General features: G+C 34.9%; 1 protein-coding gene and 1 non-coding gene across 8 annotated transcripts in view; one reads left to right on the top strand and one right to left on the bottom strand.

Moving 5' to 3' along the window:
• HDAC9 (histone deacetylase 9) overlaps nucleotides 1-4,461 on the top strand; it is a 1,013,994-nt gene extending 1,009,533 nt beyond the window's left edge. For 6 of the 7 annotated variants that reach the window (XM_053609475.1, XM_053609477.1, XM_053609481.1 and 3 more), the window contains one exon: nucleotides 3,390-4,461. In XM_053609475.1, the coding sequence (XP_053465450.1) occupies nucleotides 3,390-3,429 (40 nt within the window). In that variant the 3' untranslated portion in view covers nucleotides 3,430-4,461. The remainder of the gene's footprint in view (nucleotides 1-3,389) is intronic. The other variant, XM_053609482.1, reaches the window with a different exon arrangement.
• A 5,611-nt stretch (nucleotides 4,462-10,072) lies between these two features.
• On the bottom strand, nucleotides 10,073-10,179 carry LOC128560488 (U6 spliceosomal RNA). The gene has a single exon (XR_008372986.1). It is a non-coding gene; the product is annotated as a U6 spliceosomal RNA (small nuclear RNA).
• Between the last annotated feature and the right edge of the window lie 8,655 nt (nucleotides 10,180-18,834).

Genomic DNA, 18,834 nt, shown 5'->3' with positions numbered 1-18,834 from the left:
TCTTAACCTATGATTGCTGGACAGAATTGATCCTGTAATGTATGAAATCCACCCCTTTCATTGACAGAAAATCATTAATGTTCACTGTGCAGTTAGTTTGCTGTAGTAGGAACTGATGCCTTTCAATTAGTGAAACTGGTTGGAGTAAAATTTATCTATGGAGCTGGGCATGTTGGCTCATGTCTGAAACCCCAACACTTTGGGAGGCTGAGGCAGGAAGATCACCTGAGGCCTGGAGTTTGAGACTACCCTGAGCAACATAGTGTGATCCGCACTTCTACAAAAAATTAAAAAGAAAGAAAAAAGACAATTTCTTCAGGCATAGTGGTGTGCACCCGTGGTCCTAGCTATTCAGGAGGCTAAGGCCAAGAGTTCTAGGTTGCAGTGAACTGTGATCATCACATCACTGCTCTCCAGTCTGGGTGACAGAGTTAGGCACTGCGTCTGAAAAAAAGAAAAAAAAAAATCTTCGGTGGGTTGATTTTGTGCAGAGCGGAGTCCTCATATTATAAATAAATTAGTTTAGAAACTTATTTTGAGGAGGAAAGCGAAACATTTTATTTTAAAAGTTTTCCTCTGGGAATGCTGATCATTTTTAAAAAGACTTCTATTTATTATAAAAGTAACTCACTCACGGAACTTACCATCTCCAGCTCTCTGCATGTTCGCTCCCTTCCTCATCCTTTTGCATGACTGTGCATTTGCTAATCAAGGTAAACTAGGCATGTTTCAATGGGTGACTGCAGAGGGGAGTCCTCACATTTTCACAGCATTGCTTCTCATTCTGTCACCAAAAACAACCATCAGAGAGTCATTCCTCATCAACTCACTTTCTACGTGTTCCCTGAAGCTGATTTCTTCAAGGAATAATCTTCAAAAAATGCAGGCATTCTAAAATCATGACCTAAAAACAAGGATTAAGTGAAGATAATGTCACCTATTCTGAGAGCTATGAATTTGAGAAGGAAGATCCCAGGACAGATATAAATAATACAATTATTCTGTAATTGTTTAACACTTTGCCATTCATAATTCATGTTTTCTTGTATTAACTCATTCTATTCTTACCTTCAGGACAGGGATTATTATTTCCACTTTAAAGATAAAATTGAGAATCTAGAGAGCTTGATTTGTTCAAAGTTGAATTTTAGAAACTGGTAGTGCTGAGACTTGAACGCAGGTCATCTACCTTGAAATCCAGGATATTTTCCAACTTGTTTCTACACTGCAAGGCACAGAAGAAAATCAGTTATACGCATATGCAGGTGATGCAGTAGAGGGTGGGCAGGGGCAAATGGGCTTTTTCCTTAAAAGAAGTTCATATGAAATGATTTTAAAGAGAGGAAAGGGAAGAGAAACATCTAGTGGAAAGCTTTCTATTGTATCTGCAAGTCCCCATGTTTCAACAAAGGAGAATTCATTTTTGCCAGCAAGTGGGTGGCAGCACAGGTTCCCTGCTCACGTCCTCAAAGCCTAGGGTGGACATTTAGAGAATGCACAGACACTCCACCACAGGGACACCTGTGTTCCTTACATCTGTCACCCTGGGCTATTTCCCACGTACCACTGTCTTTAGAATTCCAGCCACACTGAGTCCTGGATGTGTAGGAAGTGGTTGTCCTGCTAGAGCTTTGGGCTAGAAATCGGAAAATTCAGTCTCTATTAGAATAGCCACCTTGAGGTCTATAACTCATTAGCATTATGCTCATTCTCAGGTGTAAAGTTGCACATTTATAAATAAATTAGTTTACAAACTTACTTTGAGAGGAAAAGGAAACATTTGATTTAAAAAATTTGCCTCTAGGAATGCTGATCAGTTTTAAAAAGGCTTTTATTTATTATAAAAGCATGACTCATTTAGATCACTCTTACGTACCCGCGCTAAACACTCTCTCACAGCCACCTTATCCTGAACACTATTGGACAGGCTGTAACTTTTTAAGAAACATTTATTTTAATATTCCACATAGACTCTTTTAAAAGGATACGTTAAAATCTTTTTTATTACCATTCCATGGATAAATTCCTTCCTTCATAGTTTTAAGTTTATTATAAAAAATGCTAAGCTACTACTTTATATGGCAACTACTTTATTTAAAGCTGCATTGAAATTCGTGGCTTCTTTTCCTTTTACATCTGTAAAATAACATAGCTAACTAGTTCATTTGTCTTCATAAACAATTATGTTTTAAATAGAACAATTTTTTTTCTAATATGGAAGCAATTCATTATAGAATCCTGGCAAGTATATAAACATGTTCAAGAAAACAAAAACTGTCTACCTAATATTCCAATACCTAGAAAGAACATCACCCAAATTATTGTTTCCTTTTGTTAGCAAGGGCATAATTCTGTATTTGTGTGACACCCAACACTTACACAACATAGAGGATGAAGGGACAGATCCAAAGCATTCAATAAATAACATCTCCTAGAGTTTATTGTTTACAAATCGATTTTATCTCCTTTACTTTTTTAGCCTTCACTAATTTTGTAAGGAACATTTTTTTTTTTTCCTCACGGTTTACACCTTAGGCCACAGCTTCAAAGAAGTGTGGTTCCAACGTTAGTGGTTGCAACATGCACAAATCTCAGAGCTCAGATTCCACTCGGTTCACTGGGCATCTCAAGTCCCAGCAACTGTCCCCCTCATGTATTTGGATTCCTGCTATAATTTGTTCTTTTGACTAAATTAAAAGTCATTCTAAAAGTTTGCCTTAAAACACTCTCAAAGTGTTACTGAATTAAGGTTAAATCCCAAGTATAAATTTTCAAGCAATTAGTTTTGGTTTTGCCCGAGCAGAACACCCCACAGATGATGCCGAATAAAAACTATTTACACACGACCATAGTGCCTTTCTTGTAAAAATGTTGGGGCTATAGCAACGATCTGCTAATCAAATTCAGAATTTGATTTGAAATGCCTCCGGCAGGCAGCCAATGCAGTTATGAAAGAACAGAAGCAAAAGCCAGAGCCCTGGTGAGAGTCTCCTCCAGAAGCTAGCTGGGTCCTTTGCACTCATTAGCACACTGGTTCCATAGGAAATCACTGCAATTGGTCCTAAAATAAAATATCAGAGTTATTTTTTACAATAAATTATTGAACTATGCTAGACACTAAACATGTACATTTTGGAATCTGAAGTTATAAAATATTCTGACATGTTTTAATATAAACAGGAACATTTCCAATGATTGCTTGGATCTAAAATGTTTTTCCACTTGACATTTGTTTATACTTCCTAGGAAAGAAAGTCTATTTATGGATAACTGAATAACACAAATAAACATCAGAGAGAGCTGAAAAATCAGCTTTGATTATGCATGAAAATCTACAATGTCATTGTGTACTCTTGTGCTGTATTCTGATTGCCTGTTTATTTTTACAGAACTGCTGGTGAGCCTATGGAAGAGGAGCCAGCCTTGTGAAGTGCCAAGTCCCCCCTGATATTTCCTGTGTGTGACATCATTGTGTATCCCCCACCCCAGCACCCTCAGACATGTCTTGTCTGCTGCCTGGGTGGCACAGATTCGATGGAACATAAACACTGGGCACAAAATTCTGAACAGCAGCTCCACTTGTTCTTTGGATGGACTTGAAAGGGCATTAAAGATTCCTTAAACATAACCGCTGTGATTCTAATGTTACAGTAAACCACGATTGGAAGAAACTGCTTCCAGTGTGCTTTTAATATGCTGGGTAATCCACTCTTAGACACCAAGTATGAACCAGAAACATTCAGTACAGCATCCAATATTGTTGCTATCAGGAGCTATGACAGCCAGCCAAAATTTGGGCAAAACCCGAGACATGCTCATTCCTGACATTCTGATCAGTTTTTTTTTCTTTTTAAATTGGGTAATATTTTTCTTTCTAACAGTCTGAAATGGTTTACCAGATTTGCTTTCAGCTATGAACTGGCAGCAACTCCAGACAGATCTCAGTGTTATTTCGATTTGTTTTGTTTTTTCCGGTTGTTGTTGTTGCCTTGGGATTCTCTTTTTATTTTTTTGCCTTTATTTTACCACGTAGTTCAAGATGGAGGAACTGGGGTGAGGCTTTTCTCAGTGAAATAGAACACACTGTATCTCAATGTCCAAATGCCAAAGGAACCTCACACACTATGTAATGGTGCAATATTTTATGTCACATTGTGTGAGAAAAATTCCTCTATTTTGCTAACATCCCTCTCTGTTTCCGCCGCATCGGGCGATTTGCAGTTGTGCTAGGATGACGTCTCTCTCCCCACCAGTAGATCCTTTGTCCTGATGACAGTAGCTCTGAGCGCATGTTCCACCAAGAGTTGTCAGTGTCTTCGAACAGCATAAAACTTTTCAAAGATGGTCTTAATTTGTTCCAAATCTATCAAGAACTTATTCTGTCACCTTTCTGTTTCAGTCTTCCATCACTTCCTTTCTTCGTTCCTTTCATCATTCCTTCCTTCCCTTAGAAAAACTAAAGATTAACCATAATCTCCTCTGTTACTCAAGGGCTTTGACTATTTAGGTTATTTTGTTTATCTTCCAGGTGAACCCGGTTGCTTTGTCTGATTTTGTTCTTTTGAAACCATTGAGGTGAATATGGCTTAAGCGATGTCGCTGAGTTTGTAAATGTTTGACATATGTTAATGAAGGCACTGCTTATCCGTAGTCACCTTGAACTGAGTTAGCCTAGAGGTTCTGCTTTCATGTGAAAAAAACAAAAACAACGACAAAAAACCCTTAACCTTTACACAAGTTGCCTTAGTGTCAAAGGTTAAAAATAAAAGACATTTATTTCCGAGATTAAAAGCAATTTACTAAATATAAGTAATATCCCCTTACCTCCAAAAATTCTATTTCCATGTATAACTCAAACACCTTAAGCTATTGAGGGAGAATACCTGACAGTATTTAATATCTGACAATGCTTTTGAAATAGTTGATGTTTCTTTTTATATATTTTTCTAACTCAAAGGATATATTAAAGCCATAAGTGAAGATTGTCATGCTTTTATTCAGAAATCTGAAAGAAACCTTAATTAAAACAAGGTTTTAGGGAAGGCCATGATATGAAAGGTATGGGACAATATGGTTTTAGTTAAAGAGGACTCTAACCTGTAAATCAAAGATGAAAGATTTCACTCAAGTAGAATTATATAACTCCCTTTTGTTAGACAGTCAGACCATATTTTTCATGCATTTGGATTTTTTAGGATTACCGTTTCAATTTTAAAGACTTTTATTAACAAAGATGGCTCAATACTTGGTTTAACATCTTAGAAATCTGAGACACCCTTTGAAATAGGAAATCTGAAATAGAAAGTAACTTTGTATTAGGTAAAAATTACTTTTGTTGCATAAGAGGAAATTCAACATAGAATCATAGTAGTAATGAATTTTTTGTAAATTTTATTTGCATGATCTTTTTTGGAGAAATTCATGCCAATCATATTTGCTAGCACTTGTTATTTTGCAGTAAGTGCTTGAGGAAATTTACTTAAAGATAACACAATAGTAGAGCCGAAGCAAAGGCTTAACGAAAAGACTCCTCCCTATTTGAGAATGGAAAGTTATATTTTAATTGGAAACATAATTGTGTTGTTTTAAAATCAACTTCAGAATTATAAATCTCTATTATTACTCTAGTCTTCCCAGTTTGTAGACATTGAATAAGGAAATAAAACAGTGCAAACAGACGAGTTGACTGACATTTCCTAAAACAAGTTTGCCACACATTAATGCCTTGCTATGATCTGATAAAGCCAAATCACTAGGACATCTCCATTCTTACTTAGATTTAAAACATGACATCTTAATGACTTAATCACATACTCCTCCATGTGACAGGATACCCAGTTGGTTGCAGTTAGAGTCTTTAGGATGCCCCAAGAAACAGATACCTTATGGGGATTAATCATAGCTGAATGTGGTTGTAAGACCAGAATTCCAGTGAATTTTGATTACACCATTAGAAGACGTAACACAGCCCCGAGGGATGGAATGGAGGCTTTTGGAGAATACCAACACTTCTCTTGAAATAGAATAGCACTTTCTGAAAGGGCAGTTTCACTTGGTTTAGCTTTCTTCCCTCACATGTTTAATTTTTATTGCTTACAATAGTTCCCAGTGAGACTCAGTACTGGAGCATTAGCAGTGATGTCTCTCTCTCCCTGATCCAGAGTTTGAAGGAAAATCATATAGGCACCTTCACAGCCTCCTGATGGTAAAGAGATAGATTTCTGACAAATCTACTAGTAAATAATGCTAATAGTTAATGCAATAAGATTTCATAAAAGGTACAAAACTAAAACTTAAGGAAATAAGTCTTTCTGATTATGTAGTGTAACTTGGGGCTGTATGATAAAGTGAAAAACAAAGTTTTATTAGATGGCGAGCAAAATGGACTTCAAATGAAGTCATTGCTTAGTAAATGGAAAGAACATTCGGAGGTGAAATATTTTTAAATATTTTAACAAATTCACAACATTGATAGTGCAGATAGAAGTAAACTTTGGGAGAAAGCAGAGATATTCATGAAAAACTGCTACAACTCACATTTCCATTACCAATCCTGGGAACAGAAATCTTGCCTTCAGTTTGGACTGCAACCTTACATGACTCTCACTCACCTCTTACTGGCAATGTGGTGGCCTTGAAAACAGGGCATCTTCCACAAAAGGCTTCAGAAATTACAGGACCTGTCTCTCCTAACAGTTCAGTCCTATTTTATTTACGGAGGTCAACCAGAAAGCCTTGTGGGTTTATTGGGTTTCTTTACAGACACCATTTGGAAATAAACTAGAATGATCATGTGGAAAGTCTCTTGGGAGAAAATTCCTCTTCAATCAGCATCTTTAAAGTTATTTTTTAACCCAGCTTTTATGTTTAGAATGACTTATTTAAATATTTCTTACTATTTATCTTTCGGAAGTTTACTCTCAATTTGTCTCAATGAAAGAAGTGTTAAATGTCTAATAGCCCCCAAAGAAACAAGCCAAAACGTTCTGTCCTAAAAGTGAACTTGAAGTAATCACTGTGTTAGAATTTAACATTGTCAGTTCTAATGGCATCTGTTTTAACATTCTTTTCCTGCTCTAGAAATCAAATCACTTGTCCTTCTGAGAAAAGGAGGAGTGGGGGAAAAAAAAAGTAGGAAGCAACACACCTGTTCAACTGTTTCCATAAAGAAGGCATTTTCACCTCCAAAAGAAATGAAAACCAGATGATCTATGCTAAGAACTGAAGGCATTTCATTGTCTTCAGACCTGACCATCAACATGGTCAGGGTCATCATCAAATTTCTTGTGTTCCCAAAGGCCAATTATATCCTGGTCTCAAAAGTATTTGGTACATTTTACTGCCTTTGGAATGAAGTATTATGAAGTATTTCAGCACCTTCATCAATACTATCACTAAAATATGTGAGTGTGGCTTCTTCTGGGCATATTTATATTGAAAAATTACAGCCTTTGCCTCCTAACAGTCTGCTTTTACTCCATCAATTGCTTCATGAAGCAGATGTGATTGTCAAGGGTCCAGAGAATACTCACATAAGACTTTAGGACTTGTCTTTTTTAAATCAACTGCAGTCCATTTTATCTATGGTACTCCTGGCTGATTTTATATGATATAATGTATTAAGCAACAATTGAGTCAGTTATTAATAAGGGGAAAGAGCTGGGTTGGGCAATCAAACATATTAATCAAGGGCTATTTGGACTAGAATCCAACAATCATGAAGCAGGCTTGTAACAAAGTCATAGACCATCTTAATTCTCAAACTGGAATATTTAGCAAATACACGGTGAACTCACTGTACAGTGCCAATCTTTCTAACCAATAATTTCTACTTTTTCCTGCTTCCTTTGCCCAAATACCAATACAAAATTGCCACATCTGAACAATCAAAATAACTTCTGAAATCCCTACCTTACATGTTCTAAGTAGAAACATTCTTGACAACTAACTTATTTTCTGAGATATCACGAGGCATCCTTCCCTTCCTGCCATTTTATATAAACACTCTGAGAGATATACTTTATCACACTTTTTAAGAACCACTCAACTCTAAGAAAATATTTTTATCTCAAAAGATAAATTAAATCATTGTGTTTTGGTTTACAGTTTTAGACTTGGCATTTTATTTTATCAGCACAGAATTTTTTTTATTTCAAATATAATTTTCCACCATTCTTATTACTACCTAATTATGTCATGCTGGTTATTGCATAGAGAAGGTTGTATGTATTCCTGGCCCTATGAAAGTCTTTATGAGTCAGACCTACAAGTATCAACTCCCACCTGAAGGAAGAATGGGAAAGGAGAAATTTTAAATCAACATATTTTGGACGTAAGAGATTTTCAGACTTAACAATGAAAACTTGGGTCTTTTTATCTTCCTGTTTGTTGTCTTAGGCACATTAGATGCAAATGTTGCAACATCAAGGATAGTAGGGAGGGACAAATGTTTTCTGGGACACTGTGGTCAGGTCCTTTCACCTTCATTGTGTGCCCTTCATTGGAGTTAGCATTTGGGATAATTGATAGAGACTTTAGAGCAATATCTGCTATTGGCTTAATTAACTTCAGATCTAATAGAAATGGAGTCATAAAAGAAAAGGATTAAGCATTCTAAAATCTGAGGAGGAATTGTACTTTCCTGGGTAAGCAAAGATTATTAGATAAAAATCTCCATTTGCTCTTCCTAAATTATGAGATTCTCGAAGACTTCTTGGGTCAACAATGCCGGTGTCTATACCCACAATGGCCAGGTTATAAGAAATTGCCATTTTAGTGGTTGCTGGGCATAAAAAACCCTGCAAGGTTAAAAATAGGTAACAATTCTATAGGTTAGAGCCTCGGCAGTTTGTGTCATTTGAAAGCAAATATCCTGATATTTTTAAATAAGGTGGGCAGGTCAGGCAGGAAATCAATATTTATTAATTTTGTGATCACGTACTCTAGACCAGGCTTGTTGATGTACATGCCGATGATGTGCAGTTTCTGGCTCAGTATAAAACTAAAATGTCTTTTCTACTGTGATCTCGCATCTCTTTCTGTAATAAGATCAGTTTGTTGTCCTCTGTGCACCAGTGCTTTTGCCCTTAAATTTTTTGGCTAGCATTCATCAAGATCTGTCATCCAGAGCTGCTGAGAAAAAGTAATGTTGCCAAACTTCTTTTAAAATTGTGCTGCCAGTGGTGTTTTCCCAGATGTGAAAAGTAATTATCTAATAAAGGATCAATACCTAATAACCATTCCATTGTTTTACATGCTCCAGGAATGTTCACCTTCTTTCTGATTCCTTTTTTGTATTTGAAAACACATGGTGTGTTCCAAATTACTGTTGATGTTGTTACTGTCATGCTTCTCCTTTGAAGAGAATAAAAGATCCCCTTTTGTTTTGTGTTTTCTACTAAATTAGATTTTCCTCTAGTCCTATCTGAATAAAAACTATTTAAAATAAAAGTGTTCTTATTTTTCTACATTCTTGGTGTCTAACATTAGACTTAACAATACTGGACTTTTGACAAATATTTATTGAATGAATAGTTGAATTATTAATTACAAATTACCTGAACATACACAATTCCATTTTCAAAAAATGAGCATGTGTACTTGCAAGTAAATATCCCTTAGAATCAAGTAAGAATTCACAAAAGAAGAGAAGGTAAATAAAATTGAGCTGCCATTGAAATGTATTTTGCTGGTTAAGATGAGGAATAATAACAGCTCACCTGATTAAGCACATAACATGTGCTTGTTCCTCTACTAAACACTGGACCAGAATTATATTTAGCCATCACATGAACCCTGTGTCATATGCGTTATTATTACTATTTACAGATGAGAACGTAAAGCACTGAAATGGTAACTCACCCATGGTGACAGAGAGTAAGAGGCAGAATTCAGTACTTATCTACAAGTATCTAGTTCCAAGTTCTTTCCTCTCTCCAAATGGTACAATAATACATCAAAAATGGTATAAGTAAGATAGTCCTTAACTAAAAAAAGCTACTATTAACCTTCAGAGAAGACTATATGTTCAGTCTCTGCTAACCTAATAGTTTTATTAAGTCATCATTTAAAAAAAAAGATGGAACGCTTCACGAATTTGTGTGTCATCCTTGCTCAGGGGCCATGCTAATCTTCTCTGCATCGTTCCAATTTTAGTATATGTGCTGCCGAAGCGAGCACAATATTAAGTCGTCATTTTAAATAGATCTGGTAATCGTAGCTGGGTAAGTACAAGTTACAAAATGGTTCTTTCTTTTTCCATTTCGACATCTTTTTTTAAGCTTGCCAAGAACCCTAAGATATCTTTGGAACATAAAGTCCAAAACTCTTGAAATCTATTCCAAGACCAATACTTATTTTTATATTTTATCACCCCCTGCAATGTTTAACATTCTAAAATATAACTGTTTCCAGTGGACAATGGTTTGGATTCCTTCTGGGAAACGATAGTAATATTTTGTCTAAAAGAAAGTAAACTTGAGATGAAGTGGGTGGGTAGAGTCGGTTTCAATGGTAAACACCTTTGTTTTAAATCAGATTTGTCAAATGACAAATGTGACTTCATGGGTTTTTTGTTTCTTTTACATTTCCATGGTAAACAATTGAAAAATGGAATATAAGTAAAAAAAAAAAAAAGAAGAAAATGTCATATTGCTATTTTAAAATAATAATTTGTAGTTGAAAATAGAAGGACAATTAATGACAATTAAGGTTATGGGGGGGGGAAGCAGAAAGAGGGATGGAGGGAGGAGGGTGGGGCCTTAGTGTGTGTCACACTTTATGGGGGCAAGACATGATTGCAAGAGGGACTTTACCTAACAATTGCAATCAGTGTAACTGGCTTATTGTACCCTCAATGAATCCCCAACAATAAAAAAAAATAAATAAATAAATTAAAAAAAGAAAATAGAAGTCTAAAGAATTTCTTTCAATACTTAACACTTTTGTGAGGCGTGAGAGTTACTGAACGCAAAGTAGTTCCAAACATTATAATTACCTCTCAGTTTTGTAATATCAATAGATTATACAAATTCCTACAGTCCTGTAGTTTGACCATAAATGGATAATTCCTCACATATCCTAATAAGTACTTTGAAGAAGACCTGATAGCTGTTCTTTCAAATGTCTTAAGAATAGGGAAGCCAAATTCCAGAAAAGAGGTTAATGAATTCCTTTTTATAGTCTCTCAAAAACTGGAGAAATAAGAAAATTTACAAAAAGATTGCATTTACCTTAGAACAAATCAAATTTAAAGTTTTTAGTGTATCTAAAAAGGGCACAATTCACTATCTATTGAAAGCTTACACAATAAATTAAAAATATCATATAATCCCACAGGTATATTTTCCCAAAAACTATTCTTTCCAAAACAATAAAGTTTAAAAATGTAAGATGTGATAACGTGACTCAGTTTAATAAAATAAAAAAGGAATCTTTTAATAACAGCCTAATTATATATTTATGAAGATTTCTTATGAATATGAAAACTTTTATGTCTATGTAAAATGAAATGTTTTATTTTAAGAATGTATATTTTTAGTTCACTATTTTCCCCTTTGCAAAACATATTTTGTTTTATTTATTCTAAAAATAAAAATATTAGTAGTTATTGATCACTTACCCTGTACTCTTACTGAAATTTCAAAACAATCCTTGTGGGGAGTAATTTAATAGATTAGCAAATTGAGGCTTCCATGTCCCAACAAAGCCATCTTCTTTACTGCTCTACGAATCAGTGCCTTCATTGTTATCAATATCCACTGAATGCTTACAATATGTTCAATATGTTGCATGTATTCAGTACTTGTTCTCAAAGTAGTGTGAAAAACAGCAAGAAAATTGGCAATATAACTATATAAAAGAAATGAAAATTTCATTAAAGCTTTCACTGATATAGCTACAAAAGGAATATTGTCACAGCATAGATGCAGTTTTAGAATGGTGTGATAATAAAGCTTTAGAAAAAGTCACCTCTATTCTTTTGTCGCAGGATTAAAACAGAGAAAGAGACAGAAAATGTTTAAGAATATTTGCTATGCAAATCACATGCAATTATGTTCATGGGAAGATTTGGCCATAGCCCTATTGAAACAGTAGAGTTGATTACAGTGTTTGTTGATGTCCCTTTCATCCCTAAAGTCTATCAGATCAACATGCAATTAAAGGCCTATCATGTTCAGAAGTATAAAGATGGGAGATTAATTCTGTAGACATCCTAAAAAAAAAAAATCCCTTTAGAAATAGCTTCCTCAATTTCAGTTATTTACTTTTCTCTCATTATTTCTTTTATTTTTTCCTTAAAAAAAAAAAGCAGTTAATTATAAAAACCAGTTAATTATATCTTCTGGAGAGACAAGTCCCCAATAATCAAGTTCTACAATAACCAATTCTGCTTTTCTCCATGTACCCTTTGACTTTTCAAAGCACTGATGAGCAGTATTTTCATTTCTTTTATCAGGTTCCAAACCCTGATAGGCTGCAACACCCTCAATCAGACAGATTGTATTTAGAGGTGGTCTCTGTGACATTAAAGCTATGTCACCAGGTTTAAGTTTTCATTTCCCCACTTTAAAATTCAGCCTATACTTAACCAGATGCATTCTAACTTCTTTTTTATAGTTACATACATGCCCATTTCTCCCACTAGTCTATTAAGTTCAATGCAAAAGCCAAAACCCTGCTTTGCAATTAGCGAATATTTATAAAATGATTGCTGGAAGCTATGAAAGCATCCTTTCTTATTACTACTATTATTAAGCCCAGTGGAAAGTAAATGGAAACGTATCCGGAGCCCCATATCATAATCTGTGTTGCAAAATCATTTTCCACATTGAGGTCAAACCAAGTCAGATGTTGAGAGCTTTAAGAAAAAAAGTATGCAAATCTTTTTTACATGCTAAGAATATTCAAATTTGGTAGATGTATTTTCAGAGTACTACCAGAGAATAGAAGGTAGGTCTGGCAATCCAGATTTTTGGTTTCTAGCCCTGTTTCTACAATGATCTTGTTTGCAACATTTGATAAGTTCATCATCTTCTCATGGCCTTAATTTCTTTTTTTCCCCCTTCAGTGATTTGAAAGTTATACATAGTATTTGTGCTATTTTAGAAAAATTATACATTGTTTCTAAAATAAGTAACATTTTAGATATTTCTAAAAGAAGTATATTTCCAATATACTTATTTCTAAAATAAGTGATAACTCATATTAGCCAATGCAGCTTTGACTTAAAAGGAAAATATCTTAATCACACATTTGCATAATCCTCTTATAGAATCCAAGGATCATATGGATTTATATAATAATAGAGTCTATTTTCCTCTATTATTTACTCTATTATTTCTCATGGCTCGTTATTGTCCAGTATGTAGTTTCACCTTGTTTTCAAGCCTAAATTTGTAGGTTTTTATATTGCTACATATCAGTGACTATTAGTATATTTCTGCTTATAATAAAAACAAAAATAAGCCAATAGTTATTGAGAACTCTTATGTTTGAGCCACTTTCTTTGCTCAATAATTTTTGTTGCACCTCATTTCTTTCTTCTTTTAGGCTGAGGGTGATTAATTTTCTCCCATTTTTCCTATGTAACATGTTTTTATTATTTTAGCCCCACTTTTGAATGATATGATGGCTGGGTATAGAATTCTAGCTGGTAATTATTTTCTTCAGCAGTGTGACAACATAACTTCATTGTATTCTTCCATCTGCTTTCATTCCCAAGATGTCTGTAATAGCCCAATGATGTTCCTTTGACAATAATCTGTGTTTTCTTAGATCTTTTAAGGTCTTTGCTGTATTGAGCAGGTATTGTGTTAAGTGTGTTTAACCTTCAAACAACCTACTGTTTCTTCTAAGTCTAAAGATTCAATTCCTTCCTTTATTCAGGAAAATTCTAAGTTATTGATAATTGACATCATGTGATAGCACCCCCAGTGTTCTATTCCCTTATTTTCTAATTCTCATGGAACATAACTTTTTCTTTTTTCTTTTCTTTTTTTTTTTTTTGAGACAGAGTCTCACTTTGTTGCCAGTGCCATAGCTCACAGCAACCTCAAACTCTTGGGCTCAAGTGATCTTCTTGCCTCAGCCTTCAAAGTAGCTGGGACTACAGGCACCTGCCACAACTTGTGGCTATTTTTAGAGATGGGGCTTTCTCTCTTGCTCAGGCCAATCTTGAACTTCTGAAGCAATCCACCCACTTCAGCCTCCCAGAGTGCTGGGATTACAGGCATGAGCCACTGCACCCAGCCTGAACTTAACTCTTGTTAGACATATATTGAAAAGCCTCACCCTATCCTTTTTGTCTCTCCTCTTTGTCAACTTGTCGCTCGTATTTTCTAGGTATTGCTGCCTTTGTACAATTTCCTCTAAAATTTCAGGTCTAATTTTATACATATTTTATCCTATAAATTTTAACATTCAAAACCACATTATTCGTTTTTAAAACAGGCACTCACTTTTTCAACATTCCATTATTCTAGTATCTGATTTCCTGATTGCATAGATTTCTTATTTTGTATTGTAATAATTGTCTACATATTCAGTTTATGTTTATTGGAGTTCCCTATGAGCTCAAGTATCAAGTATTTGCTTATATTAGTTATTTACTCCTCTAGAATATTGTATTGTGAACTCATTTTCAGTAGGGCTTTCATCTGTGGGAATTTCATGTTACCTGGATTAAGTGCGTATGTCTCTTGGGCAGTTCTGCGTTTCTTTTTGGCAGGCATTCCAGTAGTTTTACCATCCACAGTCATTTGGATACTTATTTTTTTTGCTTATGGAGGCTTTAGTCATATGACTAGTATGAATTTAAATCGCAAATCTATGTCTGGACTTAGTAATTCTCAGAAGAAAAAATTTCCCTTACCCATTGTCCATAAAGAAACTACCAACTTTTTGGTCATTTTGTTATCAGTGGGCAGATATTTTTTTATTCTGCTCTACCACTTAGGGGGCAGCCTTTCAAGGTACCTGGATTAATTGTGAATGTGTGTAATAGGATGAGTTTCTCAGTCCCAGTCATCTACCTAAAAAAGTCTCAGAGTTCCACTCTGGTGTTTTAGTAGGCATCAGACTGCCAACTCCCCACACCTTGTTCCATGGCAATGACAGGCAGCATCTGCGACTTGCAGCTTGCTTTTTCAATGCCTTCTTCTTTCCTGGTACTTGGAGTCTTTCCTGGTTTGGATGAATTTAGCTATGCAGTTAAAACAATACTTCATCAGCATTTCTTGAACTTAATGGCAGAAGTGTTGAATTTATCTGGTCCTTCACACTGGTGGCATTAGAAGTGGTCTCAGGCTCCTTCTATGAAATTAGAGGATTGAACACCTGATCTATGTATTTCCCTTTCACTCCAATATTCTTCAAATTCGTGAAATTGACACTTGAACTTCTGAAACTGCTAGTCATTCCATTACTTAAGACAGCTCTTAACTCTGGGTAATGGGCAGCCAGTGCCCAATTTTTGACAAACTCAAAAGAGTTTGCAGGCTGCTTGAAGAGAGAAGCCAGAAGTTAGAAACACACAGAGATCTGACTACTCCTAATAATCTGATGCTTATTGCACCCATTGAAAACTATATCTGACAATGGAATTCTGGTAGTACTTTTTCGGCATTAAGTATGTGCTTAATCTCAACTGTTGGCAGCAAAATGGGAAGGGATGGTAGTGAGTGTTTCTTGTCTGAACCTTAGAAATGAGAATAGGATTACATGGACATCATTTTCTTATATTTCAAAACATGACAGGAAAACAAATACCAATTATACATTGGAGAGTAAAAGATTTGAGCTAATGCTTGGCTGGGACTTATATAGCTGAGGTTTCATTTCTTAGTACATAATGTGGCCATGTTAAAGTTCAGGCTTTACATTCCTTTCTGGCGAAAAGGAGATTTAAGGAATTTGCTACATGTTCTCCTAGCTACTAAAGAACATGATTCTTCACATTTTGACTACTCTTTTTTGTGTACCTTGGAATTATTGTGTGAGTATATCTTTCTGACAAAAAGTATTCATTGAGAAGGACAGGGAACCATTGCTGTGGGACAAAAACATTTTCCCTCAAAAAAGAATGTACAAGCACACAAAAAAGATGTGGGATTTTTATGAATCATATCCTGTAATTTTTCACTTTTTTTCCAGCTACCTCCTTCTCAGAACAGAATCCAAGAAAACCAAAGAAAACTATTTGCGCTGTGTGCAAAAATTTTGCCAAATTGAATTACATAATTCATCTAGCAGATTTGATGAGTTCCTGGATGCAATTTGTAAATTTGCATTTTGGGCACAAAGAAATACTGCATTTGTTATATATGAAAAACAGTGTTTATTACAAAAACCATATTTTGTAATTTCTCAGGAATGTCTATATAGAGACATATGTGTGTGTATATACATACGTGTGTGTGTGTGTGTATATATATAGTGTATACACCTAGGCATAAAACTTGGCTATTTACCAGGTACATTGCAGAATATTTTATAGCAAACATATAGAACTATGGCATCATATTTATGAACTAAAATTTATGAAATTAAGCATTTTTTAAAATTATGATATAAAATATTAGTTATATATACTTTAGCTAAATATCTAACTAACTTGCAAAACCCTTAGGTAAAGGAAGCATATTCACATTGAAGTATCATACTTGAATTCATTGTGTATTATCCCTTATTTTTCCAATAAAAACTATTCTGAATTATAGGAGAAATGACATCAGCAGGATGTTAAAAAGGATGCTCCAGGATCTTGTTGCCCCACAGAATTATCAAATAAACAACAATAGACTGATCAAAATAACTTTATTAGGAGCTCGGAAAACTAATCAAAGATCTATAGAAACTGAGTAAATTTCAAATGAAGGAAAAGCCACAGTCAAATAGTGGAAAATTTCCTGGTGTTTTTGTTCATCTATCTTTGTGCCAGTCTTTGCGCTGAGGTCAGAAGAAAGTGGCTTGTGTTGTCTTTGTCTACTTCACTGCTATAAAAAAATTGTCATGGACTTGGTGACTTAAGCAACAGACATTTATTTATCAGGGTACTAGAGGCTGAGATGTCTGAGATTAAATTAGCAGCATGGGCAGATTATGGTGTGGACCTTTTACTGGGATACCAAGTGGCTGCCTTTTTACTGTATCCTTTCTTATCTCTACATTGTAGAGACAGGAAGCTCTGGTGTTTATTTTATCATAAGGGCACTAATACTCTTAGGAGATATATCTTAATGACTTCATTTAAATCTAATTACCTCTCCAATGCCTTACTTCTTAATACCAGCAGATTGAAGAATAAGGCTTCAATATACAAATGGGAAGAATCACAAACATTCAATCCATAACATGGTCCTTCCTCACTCAAGCCAGAAGGAACAGAGAGGAAATTGTTGGGAAAGTAGTTCTGGCCTATCCTTGGGCTTCCCAAGCAACTGGTATCTCTTTTGTCTGACTCATAGCTCAGAGAAGAGATGTAGCATAGTTTGGATATCAGGCTGGAAGATATGGATGACAGTGGGGGGCATCCTGGCCTGTGGAAACTGTAGGAATACTGTAGAGCTGCAGACACTTGGAGCAAGAAATTGATTATGGGCAAAGAAATACAATAGAACATCAAATACCCCATGAAGAATCTGGTTCTTTGAGAAATCAAGACACTTAAGAGTAATAAAAGCCAAGGGAAAGCAGAAAAGAAAAAAGTGCGCACATAGGCTCTAACATAATATGTGCCCCAAAAGATCTGATAAGACCTTCAGCTTTCACCCCAGGCTAATGTCAAGACCCAGGGGCTTGTTAATCAGTAAAATACTTCCATGCCAATCTTCAAAGATTGGAAAAGGTGGCTATTTTTTAAATGTCCAATAGTCAACAAACAACCACAAATCTTACAAAGAATCAGGGAAATATGGCCAGTGTAAAGAAACAAAATGTATTTTCAGAAAGTCTCTAAGGAAACATGCATCAGGCTTCCTGGACAAGGACTTTAAAACATCTGTCTTAAATATGCTTAATGGGCTAAAGGAAAACACAGAGAAAGAACTAAAGAAAATTAGTAACACAATATTTGCACTGAGAATGCCAAAAAAAAATGACAGAATTTAAAAAACAAACAAATTCTGGAGCTGAAAAATACCATAACAAAATTGAAAAATTTACTAGAGGATTTCAGCAAAAGACTTAAACAGATAAAAGAAAGGATAAAAAAAAAACTCAAAGATAGGTCATTCCAAATTATTTTCTGAATAGAAAATAGATCACAAAGAAGAGCAAAAAGATAAAAGAATAAAGAAAAGTGAACAGAATTCCAAGGACTTATGGACCACCACCAAGTGGACCAATATATACATTATAAGAAATAAAAGAGGGAGAAGAGACAAAAAGATTATTTGAAAAAATAATGGTTGAACATTTCCCAAATATGAGGAAAGGCAAAGATACATAAACCCCAAAAGCTCAACAAACTGTAAGTAGAATAAATGCAAAGACAGCAATATTGAAATACATGTAATCAGCTGTAAAAAAAAGGCAGAGTCCTGAAAGCAACAAGAGAACAGCGATACCCATCATGTACAAGAGATCCCCATAAGATTCAGCAGATTTCTTGGTAGAAGCTTGCAGATCAGAAGAGAATGGGGTTTAGGTATTTTAAGTGCTAAAAGGAAAAAAAAAAACTTTCAAAAGATAACTCTATATTTGGCAAAACTGTCCTTCAAAAACAAGAAAAAATTAAAATATTCACAGATGAAGAATAGTTAAAGGGTTTTTATTACCACTACACCTGTCCTACAGAGAGTTATTCAAGTTAAAATGAAATGGAACTACACAAGA

This window comes from Nycticebus coucang, chromosome 11 (assembly GCF_027406575.1).
Source record: "Nycticebus coucang isolate mNycCou1 chromosome 11, mNycCou1.pri, whole genome shotgun sequence".
Taxonomy (NCBI): Eukaryota; Metazoa; Chordata; class Mammalia; order Primates; family Lorisidae; genus Nycticebus; species Nycticebus coucang.
The sequence above is the reverse complement of the archived record's forward strand: the minus strand, read 5'-3'. Positions and strand labels throughout refer to the sequence as shown.